Source organism: Salmo trutta, chromosome 10, assembly GCF_901001165.1.
Source record: "Salmo trutta chromosome 10, fSalTru1.1, whole genome shotgun sequence".
NCBI classification, from domain to species: Eukaryota; Metazoa; Chordata; class Actinopteri; order Salmoniformes; family Salmonidae; genus Salmo; species Salmo trutta.
The window spans coordinates 5,709,851-5,729,904 of NC_042966.1; the positions used below are offsets into that span (position 1 = coordinate 5,709,851).

Sequence of the window (20,054 nt, forward strand, 5' to 3'; positions counted from 1 at the left end):
CAAAAAGTCTGAACTTTGTTGCCATGTGCATTTGCAAACCATAGTCTGGCTTTTTTATGGCGGTTTTGGAGCAGTGACCTTTTCCTTGCTGAGCGGCCTTTCAGGTTATGTGGACATAGGAGAAATTTTACTGTGGATATGGATACTGCGTGATCCCATGGTGTTTATACTTGCGTACTATTGTTTGAACGGATGAACATGGTACCTTCAGGCATTTGGAAATTGCTCCCAAGGATGAACCGGACTTGTGGAGGTCTACAATTTATTTTCTGAGGTCTTGGCTGATTTACTTAGATTTTCTCATGATGTCAAGCAAAGAGGCACTGAGTTTGAAGGTAGGCCTTGAAATACATTCACAGGTACGCCTCCAATTGACTCAAATGATGTCAATTAGCCTATCAGAACCTTCTAAAGCCATTACATCATTTTCTGGAATTTTCCAAACTGTTTAAAGGCAAAGTCAACTTAGTGTATGTAAACTTCTGACCCACTGGAATTGTGATACAGTGAATTGTAAGTGAAATAATCTGTCTGTAAACAATTGTTGGAAAAATTACGTGTCATGCACAAAGTAGATGTCCTAACCAACTTGCCAAAACTATCGTTTGTTAACAAGAAATTTGTGGAGTCATTGAAAAACGAGTTTTAATGACTCCAACCTAAGTGTATGTAAACTTCCGACTTGAACTGTATATGGGCAGGCAGTTGCTGCTTATTTTGTAATCAGTGTTGAATGGTCTGCATATTTTGACATGAAGCAACATGCATAGGTATTGCTCTTCTTGCTACGTAGCCCAAAATAGAATGTGGCCTCTGTCGTCTAGTATGCAAACACTGCGACTACAGGATCTTTCTTGACATGTATGAAATGTTGCATCCACAGCTCTGAATGTCATTATACCATTGGTTGTAAAATGGTAATGATACTGTTTGGTAATGCATATTTTTCTGCAGGTCTCGAATGGCTGAACACAGAAGGTCCCCTTTCTTTCACAAGAGAGCTTGCTGGTAAAGTGGTGGTCTTGGACTTCTTTACTTACTGCTGCATAAACTGCATCCATATCCTACCTGACCTGCATCAGCTGGAGAAAAAGCATTCTGTCAAAGGTATACGCACACATATACACACACACTATTTGAATCCACAAATGATGTTACATCAAGAAGGATCAAAACATGTTGAAGTTCTTGGATACATGGACACTTAAGGATACAAAGCACATCTGTACCAAATGTGTCCAAAACATCGTCAGACCTTTACTGCATTAACGACAGTACTTATACCGGGTGTGCTGAAGTTATGTTAGTAGATTGCCATGTTTTGGCACAGAGCTGCAGCACTCGCGTCTGCTGCTGGCGGACACACAAACACACACACTGGTTCTTGCCCCCTCTTTTTAAAATGCACAGTAATGACCCCATATACAGTGAGGGGAAAAAAGAATTTGATCCCTTGCTGATTTTGAACATTTGCCCACTGACAAAGAAATGATCAATCTATATTTTTTATGGTAGGTTTATTTGAACAGTGAGAGACAGAATAACAACAAAAAAATCCAGAAAAACGCATGTCAAAAATGTTATAAATTGATTTGCATTTTAATGAGGAAAATAAGTATTTGACCCCTCAGAAAAACATGACTTAGTACTTGGTGGCCAAACGCTTGTTGGCAATCACAGAGGTCAGACGTTTCTTGTAGTTGGCCACCAGGTTTGCACACATCTCAGGAGGGATTTTGTCCCACTCCTCTTTGCAGATCTTCTCCAAGTCATTAAGGTTTCGAGGCTGACGTTTGGCAACTCGACCTTCAGCTCCCTCCACAGATTTTCTATGGGATTAAGGTCTGGAGACTGGCTAGGCCACTCCAGGACCTTAATGTGCTTCTTCTTGAGCCACTCCTTTGTTGCCTTGGCCGTGTGTTTTGGGTCATTGTCATGTTGGAATACCCATCCACGACCCATTTTCAATGCCCTGGCTGAGGGAAGGAGGTTCTCACCCAAGATTTGACGGTACATGGCCCCGTCAATTGTCCGTTTGATGCGGTGAAGTTGTCCTGTCCCATTAGCAGAAAAACACCCCCAAAGCATAATGTTTCCACCTCTATGTTTGACGGTGGGAATGGTGTTCTTGGGATCATAGGCAGCATTCCTCCTCCTCCAAACACGGCGAGTTGAGTTGAAGCCAAAGAGCTCCATTTTGGTCTCATCTGACCACAACACTTTCACCCAGTTGTCCTCTGAATCATTCAGATGTTCATTGGCAAACTTCAGACGGGCATGTATATGTGCTTTCTTGAGCAGGGGGACCTTGCGGGCGCTGCACTATTTCAGTCCTTCACGGCGTAGTGTGTTACCAATTGTTTTCTTGGTGACTATGGTCCCAGCTGCCTTGAGATCATTGACAAGATCCTCCCGTGTAGTTCTGGGCTGATTCCTCACCATTCTCATGATCATTGCAACTCCACGAGGTGAGATCTTGCATGGAGCCCCAGGCCGAGGGAGATTGACAGTTCTTTTGTGTTTCTTCCATTTGCGAATAATCGCACCAACTGTTGTCACCTTCTCACCAAGCTGCTTGGCGATGGTCTTGTAGCCCATTCCAGCCTTGTGTAGGTCTACAATCTTGTCCCTGACATCCTTGGAGAGCTGTTTGGTCTTGGCCATGGTGGAGAGTTTGGAATCTGATTGATTGATTGCTTCTGTGGACAGGTGTCTTTTATACAGGTAACAAACTGAGATTAGGAGCACTCCCTTTAAGAGTGTGCTCCTAATCTCAGCTCGTTACCTGTATAAAAGACACCTGGGAGCCAGAAATCTTTCTGATTGAGAGGGGGTCCAATACTTATTTACCTCATTAAAATGCAAATGAATTTATAACTTTTTTTACATGTGTTTTTCTGGATTTTTTTGTTGTTATTCTGTCTCTCACTGTTCAAATAAACCTACCATTAAAATTTTACTGATCATTTCTTTGTCAGTGGGCAAATGTACAAAATCAGCAGGGGATCAAATACTTTTTTTCCCTCACTGTATTGAGTTTAGAATATTGTCCTATTTGCACGGTGTGCTATTACAAGCTTTTTAGGCCCTGTCACTGCTACCAACTCCTAATGGCACTGAATCTTTAAACAGTCTATATCTTTTTTTTGGACCAAGTTCCAAAGCACAAGCTTACTCCCTTGTGCTATAATGTGATACAATAATAAACCATGATAGATTGGAAATTATTTTCCCACCGTAGCTACTGGCTTTCGGTGGCTTTACACTACACAATTCCACATTTTATGATTGGATCCCCCCGCTGCCAGTTATGCTTGGTTTGTCCCGGACCTCAAGAGGCTGTGGTTTGTGAAGGGGAAAAAAGTTGCATAGGTCTTGTAAGGAGAACAGAGCAATATCTCCTCTCTTTCTCTCCTCTCTCTTCTGAACAAAACCCTTAATTTTGTGAGTTAACTTGTAAGCAATAAAGAAGTACAGTCACATTTAACATTGTAAATTCACGAGTAAGAATGATATAGAAAAATAGTATTTTTCAAATGGAGAGGGTTTCTATTGCGAAGTGACAAATGTGACAAATGAGTAATAATTGGCAACGGTTAAATTGGGCTGAATTTTGTAAGTTCAAAGACAACTTTGGTAATATTATAAACTTTGAAACAACTGGTTTGTAGTAGGCTACAGAATTAGAGAAGGGCTGTTTCTCTGAACCTCAGGCAGTAGGCTCAAGCAAACCTGTTTCTCTCCCCAGTCAGAGGCAACCTGCCTGTTTCACAGACTCTGATCAGCAACCTATCCTCTTTAATGTTTAGAAAATAAATGTAATGGCCAAAATTGTAGGGGGAAAGCACTCATCATGTTGATGCACAATACTTCCAGAGCCAATTTTTGATTTCAATTGAGAAAATCTACAAAATAAATTGACCCACCCTAGTCTTTATTGATAGAGATGCGTGTGACATTGCACAGCAGTAAGGTGTCTTATTTCTCCTTTTTTCAATATGGAAGGGAAACCAGATGCTGGTGTTCTGTATGGACTGTTTCTTGATGAGTAAAAGGTTTTCTTATACCAGATTTGTTTGTGTAATATAGTAGCAGTTCATTCATTTGGGGGAGATAAGTGGGAATAGGATGTTCCCCCATGATGAAAGAGTCATGATCTTGCTAATGATTAGCACAAATACAGATGGGCATGCTTTAGCCTATTTATTTACAGCTGCGACAGTTGAGCTATTGCTAAATAACACACCAGCCTGATATGAACCAGTTTGTTGTTACGTTTATTTTTGCAGGGGTAAATAATATTTGAATGGTTTTATTTAACCATTTTATTTAAATACATTTTGGAGTAAGAAAGTCACCAGAGATGCGTTCAGTTAGAAAATAAAAAAAAAGTAATGCAATGTTCAATTAAACAGAAACGGTGCTGTTATGAACAACCAGCTGAAAAATGTGGAGGGGTTGGGTAGTGGGTTCCAAATGCACCGCTGGCCTTCAAATACGTCACTCATTGCTTCAAGCTAGAGGTCTTCAATTTTTGGACCCGTTAAGACCTATACCTTAAAGCAATGAGTGACGTGTATATACAGGGCAGCGGTCCGAAATGGATCCATGGCTTTCAAACCCGACCCTATATGCATAAATAGATTTTCACAAAACGGGGACATGTTCCAAATGGACCCGAGGACAGTCAGACCCGTTCCAAAAAGGCCAGTGGAAAAACAGACCCGTTCGGATCCGAGAGTAGAAAGAGACCTCCTGGGCGGTGTCAGCGCCATCAATACACAAGCGATGTTGGCCAAATTATCCACAATTACGTGTCCTTAAACTGCCTTTAACAAATTACCCAAAAAGCGATTTGTTTTGTTTCGATGTGTTGCATATTTAAAACTTCATAGCCTATTGTTTAATTGGTTTTTACTTTCTTCAAACAATTGTCCACCTCACGGTTCAGCTGTTGGAGATTTGAACACATGCATTGGGGCATTGCATGCATATAGGCCTGTAGACGTCCACTGTATGATATTAATATCCAAAACATGTCAACGGAATGGAAGCTTAGGCCTAGCCCGGCCTAGAAAGACCGAGAGAAAGAATGCCGGCGCCATGTTCCCGACACTGACATTTCTTTATCGTTGTCAGACTACTATTGCTATACAGATATAGGCATACAGAAGGAGGCTAATTCATACATTTTCAATCATTATTAGGATTAAAGGAGTAACTCTGGTAGGCCTAAAACATTATTCCTCAAGTTCAATTGTCGGAGACAGTTGGAGCGCTGGTTTCACTGCCTTCATAGGCCTGCAATAGCTAAGGCAAAAAATTGCCATACCAAAGTTTCTTAACTTGTATTTTTTATTTCACCTTTTATTTAAACAGGTAGGCCAGTGGAGAACAAGTTCTCATTTACAACTGCGACCATGCCAAGCTAAAGCAAAGCAGTGTGACAAAAACAACACAGTTACACATAAACAAACGTACAGTCAATAACAGAAAAGAAAAATAGAAAAATCTATGTACAGTGTGTGAAAATGTAGGGAGGAAGGCAATAAATAGGCGATAGAGGCGAAAATAATAAAAATGTATCATTAATATTGGAGTGATAGATGTGCAGATGATGATGATGATGATGATGATGATGTGCAAGTAGAGGTACTGGGGTGCAAAAGGGTAAGTAATAATATGGGGATGAGGTAGTCAGGTGTGCTATTTTACAGATTGGCTGTGTACAGGTACAGTGATCGGTAAGCTGCTCTGACAGCTGATGCTTAAAATTCGAGAGGGAGATCTAAGACTCCAGCTTCAGAGATTTTTGCAATCCGTTCTAGTCATTGGCAGCAGTGAACTGGATGGAAAGGCGGCCAAAAGAAGTGTTGGCTTTGGGGAGGACCAGTGAAATATACCTACTGGAGCGCGTGCTATGGGTGGGTGTTGCTATGGTGACCAGTGAGCTGAGATAAGGCGGGGCTTTGCCTAGCAAAGACTTATAGATGACCTGGGGCCAGTGGGTTTGGTGAAGGGTATGTAGTGAGGGCCATCCAACGAGAGCATACAGGTCGCAGTGGTGGTTAGTATATGGGGCTCTGGTGATAAAATGGATGGCACTGTGATAGACTACATCCAGTTTGCTGAGTAGAGTGTTGGGGGCCATTTTGTAAATTACATTGCCAAAGTCAGGGATCGGTAGGATAGTCAGTTTTACAAGGGTATGTTTGGCGGCATGAGTGAAGGAGGCTTTGTTGCGAAATAGGAAGCCAGTTCTAGATTTAATTTTGGATTGGAGATGCTTAATGTGAGTCTGGAAGGAGAGTTTACAGTCTAACCAGACACCTAGGTATTTGTAGTTGTCCACATATTCTAGGACAGAACGGGAGGGTGCGGGCAGCAATCGTTTGATGAGCATGCACTTAGTTTTACTAGCATTTAAAAGCAGTTGGAGGCGTGTTGGAGTGTTGTATGGCGTTGAAGCTCGTTTGGAGGTTTGTTAGCACAGTGTCCAAAGAAGGGCCAGATGTATACAGAATGGTGTCATCTGTGTAGAGGTGGATCAGAGAATCACCAGCAGCAAGAGCGACATCATTGATATATACAGAGAAGAGTCGGCCCGAGAATATAACCCTGTGGCACCCCCATAGAGACTGCCAGACGTCCGCACAATAGGCCCTCCGATTTGACAAAGTGAACTCTATCTGAGAAGTAGTTGGTGAACCAGGCGAGGCAGTCATTTGAGTTGCCAATGCTATTGAGTCTGTCGATAAGAATGCGGTGATTGATAGAGTCGAAAGCCTGGGCCAGGTCGAAGACGGCTGCACAGTACTGTCTTTTATCGATGCCGGTTATGATATCGTTTAGGACCTCGAGCGTGGCTGAGTTGCATCCATGACCAGCTCGGAAACCAGATTGCATATAGTGGAGAAGGTACGGTGGGATTCGAAATGGTCGGTGATCTGTAGGGATCCAGATTTTGAAGTTCTTTCAGAACATCAGCTGTCTGGATTTGGGTGAAGGAGAAGTGGGGGGATTTGGACAAGTTGCTGCAGGGGGTGCTGAGATGTTGGCCAGGGTAGGGGTAGCCAGGTGGAAAGCTTGGCCAGCTGTGGAAAATGCTTATTGAAATGATCGATTATCAGGCCTCCCGGGTGGCTCAGTGGAGTAAGGCACTGCATCGCAGTGCTAGCTGTGCCACCAGAGATTCTGGGTTCGAGCCCAGGCTCTGTCGCAGCCGGCCGCAACCGGGAGGTCCATGGGGCAACGCACAATTGGCCCAGCGTCGTCCGGGTTAGGGAGGGTTTGGCCGGCAGCGATATCCTTGTCTCATCGCACACTAGTGACTCCTGTGGCGGGCCGGGTGCTGACTAGGTCGGCAGGTGTACGGTGTTTCCTCCGACTCATTGGTGCGGCTGGCTTCCGGGTTGGATGTGCATTGTGTCAAGAAGCAATGCGGCTAGGTTGAGTTGTGTTTTAAGGACGCATGGCTCTCGACCTTCGCCTCTCCCGAGTCCATCCTGGAGTTGCAGCGATGAAACAAGACTGTAACTACTACCAATTGGATGCCACGAAATTGGGGAGAAAAAAGTGGTAAAATAAAATTATTTTTAAAAATTACCGATTATTGTAGATTTATCGGTGGTGACAGTGTTTCCTATCCTCAGTGCAGTGGGCAGCTGGGAGGAGGTGCTCTTATTCTCCATGGACTTTAGTGTCCCAAAACTATTTGGAATTAGTGCACAGGAAGCTAATTTCTGTTAGGAAAGCTAAGGCATACTTTTTCAAACTGACTGAGTATATTGGTTCCTGAATCCTGACTTCCCTGAAAAGTTGCATATTGCGGGGGCTATTCGATGCTAATGCAGAACGCCACAGGATGTTTTTGTGCTGGTCAAGAGCAGTCAAGTCTGGGGTGAACCAGGGGTTATATCTGTTCCTGGCTATAAATTTTTTGAATGGGGCATGCTTATTTAAGATGGACAGGAAAGCACTTTTGAAGAGCAACCAGGCATCCTCTACTGACGGGAGGAGGTCAATATCCTTCCAGGATATCCGGGCCATGTCGATTAGAAAGGCCTGCTCGCTGAAGTGTTTTAGGGAGCGTTTGACAGTAATGAGGGGTGGTCGTTTGACCGCGGACCCATTACACACGCAGGCAATGAGGCAGTGATCACTGAGATCCTGGTTGAAGACAGCAGAGGTGTATTTAGAGGGCAAGTTGGTCTGTATAATATCTAAGAGGGTGCCCATGGTTACGGATTTAGGGTTGTACCTGTTAGGTTCCTTGATAATTTGTGTGAGATTGAGAGCATCTTGCTTAGATTGTAGGATGGCCGAGGTGTTAAGCATGTCCTAGTTTAGGTCACCTAACAGTATGAACTCTGAAGATAGATGGGGCGTGATCAATTCACCTATGGTGTCCAGGGCACAGCTGGGGGCTGACGGGGATCTATAACAAGTGGCAACGGTGAGAGACTTGTTTCTGGAAAGGTGGATTTTTAAAAGTAGAAGCTCGAATTGTTTGGGCACAGACCTGGATAGTAAGCCTGCAGAGTTCTGTCAATCTCTGCAGTAGATTGCAACTCCGCCCCCTTTGGCAGTTCTATCTTGTCGGAAAATGTTATAGTTAGGGATGGAAATGTCAGGATTTTTGGTGGCTTTCCTAAGCCAGGATTCAGACACGGCTAGGATATCCAGGTTGGCAGAGTGTGCTAAAGTGGTGAGTAAAACAAACTTAGGGAGGAGGCTTCTAATGTTAACATGCATGAAACCAATGCTTTTATGGTTACAGAAGTCAACAAATGAGAGCGCCTGGGAATGGGAGTGATGCTGGGGGCTGCAGGGCCTGGGTTAACCTCTACATCAGCAGAGGAACAGAGGAGGGTAGGATAAGAGTACGGCTAAAGGCTAAATTAACTGGTCATCTAGTGAGTTCAGAACAGAGAGTAAAAGGAGCAGGTTTCTGGGTGTGGAAGAATAGATTCAAGGCGTAATGTACAGACAAGGGTATGGTTGGATGTGAGTACAGTTGAGGTAATCCTAGGCATTGAGTGACGATGAGAGAGATTTTGTCTCTAGAGGCACCATTTAAGCCAGGTGCGGTCACCGCATGTGTGGGGGGTGGAACATAAGTGCTAGCTAAGGCATATTGAGCAGGGCTGGAGGCTCTACAGTGATATAAGACAAAAATACTAACCAAAACAGCAATAGACAAGTCATATTGACATTAGGGAGAGGCATGTGTAGCTGAGTGATCATAGGGTCCAGTGAGTAGCTAGGCGAGCTGGAGGCACGTCGATTCAGACAGCTAGCAGGCCGGGGCTAGCAGATGGCCCTCAGGGGGACGTCGCAGTGGGAGAGCCTGTTGAAACCCCCTCAGACGGTTTCATCGGCAGACCAGTCGTGATGGATCGGCTGGGCTCCTTGTCGGCAGAAAAGGGACCAGGCCAATTGGCAAATGAGGTAATTGAAGCCCAGGATCTCTTCGGCTAGCCAGGAGATGGGCCTAGTTCGAGGCTAGCTCCAGGCTAACTGGTGCTTGCTTTGGGACAGAGACGTTAGCCAGGAGTAACCACTCGGATAACAGCTAGCTAGCTGCGATGATCCGGTGGAAAGGTTCAGAGCTTGTGGTAGGAATCCGGAGATGTGGTCGAGAAAAAGCAGTCCGATATGCTCTGGCTTGATATCGCGCTGTGCAGGCTGGCAAGAGTTGACCTGGCTGAGGCTGGCAGATGTCCGAGTTAACAGAGATGACCGCTAGCCGTGGCTAACTGACTACTAGCTAGTTAGCTGGCTAGCGTCTGAACGGGGTTCCTGTTCTAAAGTGTTAAAAATAGCAGATCCCAGATACCACATTGGGTGAGGCGGGTTGCAAGAGAGTATGTGCAGTCCGTAGATGGAAAATGAGATTAAAAATATATACAAAGAAAAAAAGATAAATAAACTCAGCAAAAAAAGAAACGTCCTCACTGTTAACTGCGTTTATTTTCAGCAAACATAACATGTGTAAATATTTGTATGAACATAACAAGATTCAACAACTGAGACATAAACTGAACAAGTTTAACAGTCAGTATCTGGTGTGGCAACCAGCTGCATTAAATACTGCAGTGCATCTCCTTATGTAATGGTACCAATATATTTGACCTAAACTGTATATCATTAATTAAAAAAAAAAAAAAAATGGATATAGCAACTGCAGATTCTCCCTTTAAATTCAGAGCCACATCAGGATATTTGTTTAATCAGCAATGACAGTGAGTGTACAAACCGCATCCGTAGACTGTGTAGAGCCCCTTAGACTCTTCTGTTTCCTATTGTGTTTAGAAATCAAATGTTGCTTTTTTTGGTAAAAAAAAAATATGCAGATCCATGTTTAATTAAAACATTTTCTCTACCCTCTCTCCGCTTGTTAGATATTATGCACATTGATAGCTTACTAACTAACGGCCTCGCCATCTGATTATTTTTTTTTTAATAGCAGCAGCAGACAGTTATCTAAACATGACATAATAGTGAACATTAATAGACAGCTCAAGGACAGAACTATATAAACTCAGCAAAGACAGGAAGACGGTACGGACAGCTGATCGTCCTCGCAGCGGCAGACCACGTGTAACAACACCTGCACAGGATCGTTACATCTGAACATCACACCTGCGGGACAGGTACAGGATGGCAACAACAACTGCTCGAGTTACACCAGGAACGCACAATCCCTCCATCAGTGCTCAGACTGTCCACAATAGGCTGAGAGAGGCTGGACTGAGGGCTTGTAGGCCTGTTGTAAGGCAGGTCCTCACCAGGCATCACCGGCAACAACGTCGCCGATGGGCACGAATCCACCGTCGCTGGACCAGACAGAACTGGCAAAAAGTGCTCTTCACTGACGAGTAGCGATTTTTGTCTCACCAGGGGTGATGGTCGGATTCGCGTTTCATCAAAGGAATGAGCGTTCCTCGATTTGGAGATGGAGGGTCCGTCATGGTCTGGGGCGTTGTCACAGCATCATCGGACTGAGCTTGTTGTCATTGCAGGCAATCTCAACGCTGTGCGTTACAGGGAAGACATCCTCCTCCCCCATGTGGTACCCTTCCTGCAGGCTCATCCTGACATGACCCTCCAACATGTCTGGGACCTGTTGGATCGGAGGGCGAGGGCCATCTCCCCCCCCCCCCCCCCCAGAAATGCCCGGAAACTTGCAGGTGCCTTTGTGGAAGAGTGGGGTACAGCAAGAACTGGCTAATCTGGTACAGTCCATGAGGAGGAGACGCACTGCAGTACTTAATGCAGCTGGTGGCCACACCAGATACTGACTTTTGATTTTGACCCCCCCCCCCCTTTGTTCAGAGACACATTATTCCATTTATGTTAGTCACATGTCTGTGGAAGTTGTTCAGTTTGTCTCAGTTGTGGAATTTTATGTTCATATAAATATTTACACGTGTTAAGTTTGCTGAAAATAAACGCAGTTGACAGTGAGAGGACGTTTCTTTTTTTTGATGAGTTTACATTTAAAAGGAGAGAATAAATGCTTTAAAAGCATTTCTGTGAAGCTTTGTGATTGGCTCACAATTGAGCGTCGTCCCAAAGCCTAGAAATGTTTTTAAAGCTCGGTTTTCAGAGCCGTTGGTGGAATTTAATGTACCGTGTTGGTTCCCGGCTACACCTTTCAGATATAAAGAAAAGGCAGTATAAAGAAGACGGTATGGTAAAGATTGCAGGATTTTGTTTGGGTATGAACGGGATATAACTGTTCATGATCAATCCTGATATGATTTTATTTTCCCTCTGTTTCACATTCTCTTCCCGCCCCTCCATCTGTTTTTCTCTTTTAAGATGGGCTTGTTATCGTGGGTGTCCACTCTGCCAAGTTCCCCAACGAAAAGGTAAGCCATTGTCATGTTTTATTTTAAGAAATGTGATCTTAATTACATTTTTCATTAATATTGCAACACAGCTTCTCCATTATTAATTTCTATTGGCTATATGGGACGCTAGCGTCCCACCTGCGGGACACAGCCAGTGAAATATCAGGGCGGCAAATTCAAAAACAACAAAATGTCATAATTCAGCTTTCTCAAAAATACAACTATTTTACACCATTTTAAAGATACACTTCTCGTTAATCTAATCACATTGTCCGATTTCAAAATGGCTTTACAGCTAAAGCAAAACAATAGATTATGTTAGGAGTGTACATAGACACAAATAATCACACAGCCATTTTCCAAGCAAGGACATGTGTCAATAAAACCCAAAACACAGCTAAATGAAGCACTAACCTTTGACGATCTTGATCAGATGACACTCCTAGGACATTATGTTACACAATACATGTATGTTTTGTTCGATAAAGTTCATATTTATATCCAAAAACAGCATTTTACATTGGCGCGTGATGTTCAGAAAATGTATTCCCACCAAAACGTCCGGTGAATGTGCACATCAATTTACAAAAATACTCATAAACGTTGAAAAATATACAACAATTATTTGAAGAATTATAGATAGACTACCCCTGGATGCAACCGCTATGTCAGATTTTAAAATAGCTTTACGGAGAAAGCACATTTTTCAATATTCTGAGTACATAGCTCAGCCATCACGGCGAGCTATTCAGACACCCGCCAAGTTCGGGGCAACGTAAACTCAGAATTAGTATTAGAAATATTCTCTTACCTTTGCTGATCTTCGTCAGAATGCACTCCCAGGACTGCTACTTCCACAAGAAATGTTGTTTTTGTTCGAAATAATCCATATTTATGTACAAATACTGCCGTTTTGTTCGTGCGTACAGATCACTTATCCAAAGGCATAACACGCGAGTGCAGAACGAGAGACAAAGTCAAATTGTTCCATTACTGTACTTAGAAGCATGTCAAACGCTGTTTAAAATCAATCTTTATGGTATATTTAACGTAAAATTGCGATAATATTCCAAACGGACAATAGCATATTCATTCAAGAAGAAAAAGAAGGAACGGCGTGCTTGTGTATATCCAATCCCTTTGTTGCCAGGCAGACCACTCAGTAACTGAGCTCCTATTATCTGCCCAGTGACAGGAAAATGCTCAAACCACTTTCTGAAGGCTTTAGACAGCCAATGGAAGCCTTAGGAAGTGCAACGTCCCCCACAGACACTGTAGCTTCAATAGAGAATCAAAAGAACTACAATTCTCAGACTTTCCACTTCCTGCTTGATTTTTTTCTCAGGTTTTTGCCTGCCCTATGAGTTCTGTTATACTCACAGACACCATTGAAACAGTTTTAGAAACTTCAGAGTGTTTTCTATCCAAATCTACTAATAATATTCATATTCTAGTTTCTGGGCCAGAGTAGTAACCTGTTTAAATTGGGTACGTTTTTCATCCGGCCGTGAAAATACTGCCCCCTAGCCCAGACAGGTTAAAGGGATAGTTTAAACACCATTTAAATCATGGTACTTTAAAAATTCCTTGCCTCGAAACTACTCTGGAACAGGACCAGGCCAGATTGCAATCCACACTCTGGGTGTGTATGCATAGTCACAAGTACTCTTTGCTAACATTGGCACTGAACAAAAACAATAAAAGTGAATGGTAGAAAAATCTTATTTGCATAACATTGAAATGTTAGTTGTTGGAGGTAGTAGCTAAGTAGGTAAACAAGTCCAAAGTCTGTGTGTGTGTATGGAAACAGCAAGTAATTCAAGTCAACTATACCATTAACCATAAAATGATTTACTAAGTGGAATGGATTTTACCTCCTGTTCAAGGTGCTGCAGAACGTGCGGAGCGCTGTGCTCCGCTACAACATCACCCACCCGGTGGTGAATGATGGAGACGCTCGGCTGTGGCATGAGCTGGAGGTGACCTGTTGGCCCACCCTGGTGCTCATTGGGCCCAGGGGCAACCTGCTGTTCTCGCTGGTGGGAGAGGGCCACCGTGAGCGCCTAGCGCTCTTCACCAACACCTCCCTTCGACACTACAGGGACAAGGTCCTGCTCAGTGACCACCTTGTGGGGACCAAGCTTTACAGGGACTCTCTGCCCCCATCACTTCTTTCGTTTCCTGGGAAGGTAGCAGTGGATTCCAGTAGGAAGAGACTGGCTATAGCAGATACAGGCCATCATCGGGTACTGGTGGTGTCCAGCATTGGGCTGGTGCTTTACTCTATAGGAGGTAAGGGCTGGATGAGCATCGCCTCAAACTAAATCGGATGAATGGCCCGTTTTACACATTCTAATTCTATGATCGCCTCAAGGCTTGACAGAGCTGGCGGTGGAGAAATCCAAATAGGAGGGTGTCAGAAGAATCTTAGACATATTTATGTAGCCGGGATTTTTATGTCCAACAACACCTTAACCCCTGCTTTGAAATCAGGAATAAGACATGGAGCAGTGTTAAAGAATTGTTAACCCCCCAGAGTCGAATGACGCACCGGTGTGTCAATCTACGTAACATAATAAAAAATAAAAAGAAATTTAAGCTATAGATATGTAGTTTTTTTTTGCATTGGATGCGTCTCAATTCACATCTGCCGATGTTGCACTTCCGCATCTGCCGTAAAAGAAGCAGCTACAGCGGTGTTAATAAGACCATGAGACATCCCGAAAATCGGTGTTGTCACAAAAAATTGCTCCACGACTCCCACTAGTGGCCAGTGAACTAGTCTGAAGTCGGTACCGTCGATGTGCCATCTTCTGTTATTAGCATCTGAACCGTTTGGGTTGCAAACTAAAGTGACCTCACTGTGGAAAGGGGGTGGTGGTCTCCGTTTTGCTATACTACCCCTACAAGTGTAACGGGACTTGTCTGAAGGTAACCAGTACCGGTTTAACAAAAAATTAAGGTAGTTTTGTGCCTTTGCCAAGGTAATCCCATCCACCTGACAAGTGTGGCATATCAATAAGCTGATTAAACAGCATGATCATTACACAGGTGCATCTTGTGCTGCGGACAATAAAAGCCCCCTCTAAAATGTTTTGTCACACAACACAATGCTACAGATGTCTCAAGTTTTGAGGGAGCGTGCAATTGGCATGCTGACTGCAGGAATGTCCACTAGAGCTGTTGCCAGAGAATTGAATGTTAATTTCTCTACCATAACCCGCCTTCAACATCATTTTTGTGAATTTAGCAGTATGTCCAACTGGCCTCACAGCCGTGGACCTTGTGTATGGCGTCATGTGGGCGAGCGGTTTGTTGATGTCAACGTTGTGGACAGAGTGCCCCATTTGGCAGTGGGGTCATGGTATTTGTATTTATTATGGATCCCCATTAGCTGCTGCCAAAGCAGATGCTACTCTTCCTGGGGTCGAAACACACCAAAGCATCCACATTAAATATAAAACGGTGAACTATGTTTGTACTGAGTGAGCTAAAGATTAAACAGTACATCATATAACATCCCCACACCACCACATATCCACAACACAAAATGTTCAATACCAACATACAACAATATCACAATGTATGTGTGTGTCTCTTCACAGTCCCCGTTGTTCCATAAGGTGTATTTTTACCTGCTTTTTAAATCTGATTCTACTGCTGCATCAGTTACTTGATGTGGAATAGAGTTCCATGTAGCCATGGCTCTATGTAGTACTGTGCGCCTCCCATAGTCTGTTCTAGACTTGGGGACTGTGAAGAGACCTCTGGAGGCATGTCTTGTGGGGTATGTATGGGTGTCTGAGCTGTGTGCCAGTAGTTTAGACAGACAGCTCGGTGCATTCAACATGTCAATACCTCTTACAAAAACAAGTAATGATGAAGTCAATCTCTCTTCCACTTTGAGCCATGAGAAAATGACATGCATGTCATTAATGTTAGCTCTCTGTGTACTTTTAAGGTATGGCAGGCATAGCTATGGACAGCGAACACCATTGCATTTTATTTGTTGGCAATTTGAATGCACAGAGATACCGTGAAGAGATCCTGAAGCCCATTGTCGTGCCATTCATCCGCTGCCATAACCTCATATTTCAGCATGATAATGCATGGCCCCATGTCACAATTCCTGGAAGCTGAAAATGTTCCATTTCTTCAATGGCCTGCATACTCACCCATTGAGCATGTTTGGGATGCTCTGGATAAACGTGTACGACAGCGTGTTCTAGTTCACGCCAATATCCAGCAACTTCGCACAGCCATTGAAGAGAAGTGGGACAACATTTCACAGGCCACAATCAACAGCCTGATCAATTCTGTCTTGCTGCATGAGGCAATTGTGTTCACACCAGATGCTGACTAGTTTTCTGATTCATGTCCTTTTTAAGGTACTGTATCTGTGACCAACAGATGCATATCTGTATTCCCAGTCATGTGAAATCCATTGATTTGGGCCTAATCCAATTTTTTTTTTATTGACTGATATCCTTATGAACTGTAACTCATTAAAATTGTTGAGATTGTTGCATGTTGCGTTTATATCAATGATCACTGCATCATAAAAGACAGTATATTTGAAAATAAAACTCTTCCCTTTGTGAGAAAATAGATTTGCCTTGAAAATAAACCAAATAACCATAATTAAAAAAAAAAATCAAGAACAATTCTCGAAGTCAAATAAACAACTTTCAAGCAACTGGTTTCACAAGCAATTAGAAAAGTATGTGTGTTATCATCTCAGTTTACAGCACCAAACATTAACATACCAATGGTGAAAGGCCATTTTGTGAAAAACAAGGCAATGACTTTACTCATAGTACACACACATCTATGCATTTAGATGGCCATAGCCATATGCACTACACATGGGAAAACAAACTTCTTTGTCTCTTAACAGGAGCCATTACATTTTGTCTAGCAGTCTGTATACAACCAATAAAGCACATTCACAAAAGTAACCTATGTAGCCATCACAAATGGATATGTACTGCACAGGAGGCAAATGAGTGAAGAACGGCTCATAAAAATGGCTGGAACAGCGCAAATTGAATGGAATTAAACAACTGGAAACCATGTTTGATGTATTTAATGCTGTTCCACATATTCCTCTCCAGTCATTAACACAAACAAACCCGTTCTCTCAATTAAGGTGGCACTAACCTCCTGTGATATACTGAAAAAAATATAAACGCTACATGCAAGAATTTCAACGATTTTACTCAGTTACAGTTAATTTAAGTAAATTCATTAGGCCCCATCTATGGATTTCACATGACTGGGCAGCGGTGCAGTCTGGGAGTGCATAGGCCCACACACTTGGCAGTCAGGCCCACCCACTATATGGAGGTCCTGAGCTAGCATCTTTGCATATGGTCTGCGGTTGAGAGGTTCATTGAACACACTGCCAAATTCTCTAAAACAACATTGGAGGCAGCTTATGGTAGAGAAATTAACATTTAAATGTTCTGGCAACAGCTCTGGTGGACATTCCTGCTGTCAGCATGCCAATTGCACGCTCCCTCAACTTGAGACATCTGTGGCATTGTGTTGTGTGACAAAAATGCACATTTTTTAAAGTGGCTTTATCTCCCCAGCACAAGGTGATCAAGCTGTTTAATCAGCTTCTTGATTTGCCACTCCTGTCAAGTGGATGGATTATATTAGCAAAGAAATGCTCACTAACAGGGATGTAAACAACTTTGTGCACAAAATTTGAGAGAAATCAGCTTTTTGTGCGTATGGAAAATGAGATTTTTAATTTCAGCTCATGAAACATGGGACCAACATATTACATGTTGCGTTTATATTTTTGTTCAGTGTAGAAAGTATTGATTTGTAAAGGAAGAAATGATTAACACGTCATCGTAAAATAATCAACATCCTAAGTTTTAGGAGAAAGCTCCAAATCGATCCTATGCTGCAAGTAGAATCGAGACGGTCTGCCTTTCCCCAAATCCCAACATCTCAGCTATAGTCTCTTGCATATTGCTAAATGATCTTTGTCAGATAAACATTTTGATACGGTAATTGCATAGTCTTATTATGGGACGCATGTGAGGTGTATATAATTGTTTAACAAGTCACATAAGTTGCATGGACACCCTCTGTGTGTAATAAGTGTTTAACCTCTCTAGGGTAGGGGGCAGTATTTGAGTGCTCTAGAGCAGGTTTTCATCAAGGATCTCTCTGTACTTTGCTCTGTCCATCTTTCTCGCAATCCCTGCCACTGAAAAACATCACAGCTTGATGCTGCCACCACCATGCTTCACCGTAGGGATGGTGCCAGGTTTCCTACAGACGTGATGCTTTGGATTCAGGCCAAATAGTTCAATTTTGGTTTCATCAGACCAGAGAATCTTGTTTATCATGGTCTGAGAGTCCTTTAGGTGCCTTTTTGCAAGCTCCAAGCTGGCTGTCGTGTGCCTTTTTACAAAGGATTGGCTTCCGTCTGGCAAGTCCTACCATAAAGGCCTAATTGGTGGAGTGCTGCTGAGATGATTGTCCTTCTGGAAGGTTCTCTGTGTACTCGGACGTACAGTATTTCTCCTGCCTCTAGTCAAGCATCCAACTGTTTCTGGATAATGGTGGTTCGGAGGCAGTGGTTTGTGCTCCCAAGTGGCGCAGCGGTCTAAAGCACTGCATCTACGTGCTGGAGGTGTCACTACAGACCCTGGTTTGATCCCGGGCTGTATCACAACCGGCCGTGATCGGGAGTCTCATATGGCGGCGCACAATTGGCTTAGCATTGTCCGGGTTAGGAGAGGGTTTGTCCGGGGTAGGCAGTTGTAAATAAGAATTTGTTCTTAATTAGCTGACTTGCCTAGTTAAATAAAGGTGGAATAAAAATAAACATCTGCCAGCTATTTTGCAGATCTTTGGCAGCATTGTTGCGAGGGTGTTCACTCCCATCGGGTCTTTATGTGTACCTCAAATATATAAGACAAAATAACGTTAGCTAATAGTTAGGCCGACATACAGTTGAAGTCGGAAGTTTACATACACTTGGGTTGGAGTCATTAGAACTCGTTTTTCAACAACTCCACAAATCTCTTGTTAACAAACTATAGTTTTGGCAAGTCGGATAGAACATCTACATCGACCTCAGAAAATAATTTGTAGACCTCCACAAGTCTGGTTCATCCTTGGGAGCAATTTCCAAACGCCTGAAGGTACCACGTTCATCTGTACAAACAATAGTACGCAAGTATAAACACCATGGGACCACGCAGCCGTCATACCGCTCAGGAAGGAGACGCGTTCTGTTTTCTAGAGATGAACGTACTTTTGTATGAAAAGTACAAATCAATCCCAGAACAACAGCAAAGGACCTTGTGAAGATGTTGCAGGAAACAAGTACAAAAGTATCTATATCCACAGTAAAACAAGTCCTATATTGACATAACCTGAAAGGCCGCTAAGCAAGGAAGAAGCCACTGTTCCAAACCTGCCATAAAAAAGCCAGACTACGATTTGCAACTACAAAGATCATACTTTTGGAGAAATGTCCTCTGGTTTGATGAAACAAAAATAGAACTGTTTGGCCTAAATGACCATTTGTTATGTTTGGAGAAAAAATGGGGAGGCTTGCAAGCCGAAGAACATCATCACAACGGTGAAGCACGGGCGTGGCAGCGCTTTGCTGCAGGAGAGACTGGTGCACTTCACAAAATAGATGGCATCATGAGGGAGGAAAATTATGTGGATATACTGAAGCAACATCTCAAGACATCAGTCAGGAAGTTAAAGCTTGGTCACAAATGGGTCTTCCAAATGGACAATGACCCCAAGCATACTTCAAAAGTTGTGGCAAAATGGCTTAAGGACAACAAAGTCAAGGTATTGGAGTGGCCATCACAAAGCCCTGACCTCAATCCCATAGAGAATTTGTGGGCATAACTAAAAATGCTTGTGCAAGCAATGAGGCCTACAAACCTGACTCAGTTACACCAGCTCTGTCAGGAGGAATGGGCCAAAATTCACCCAACTTATTGTGGGAAGCTTGTGGAAGGCTACCCAAAACGTTTGACCCAAGTTAAACAATTTAAAGACAAGGCTACCAAATATTAATTGAGTGTATGTAAACTTCTGACCCTCTGGGAATGTGATGAAAGAAATAAAAGCTGAAATAAATCATTCTCTCTACTATTATTCTGACATTTCACATTCTTCAAATAAAGTGGTGATCCTAACTGACCT

General features: G+C 43.0%; 1 protein-coding gene across 1 annotated transcript in view; it reads left to right on the plus strand.

Moving 5' to 3' along the window:
- nhlrc2 (NHL repeat containing 2) overlaps positions 1–20,054 on the plus strand; it is a 63,912-nt gene that overhangs the window by 1,742 nt on the left and 42,116 nt on the right. The window contains exons 2-4 of the mRNA XM_029764183.1: positions 955–1,107; positions 11,827–11,876; positions 13,745–14,150. Coding sequence (XP_029620043.1) covers positions 955–1,107; positions 11,827–11,876; positions 13,745–14,150 — 609 coding nt within the window. The remainder of the gene's footprint in view (positions 1–954; positions 1,108–11,826; positions 11,877–13,744; positions 14,151–20,054) is intronic.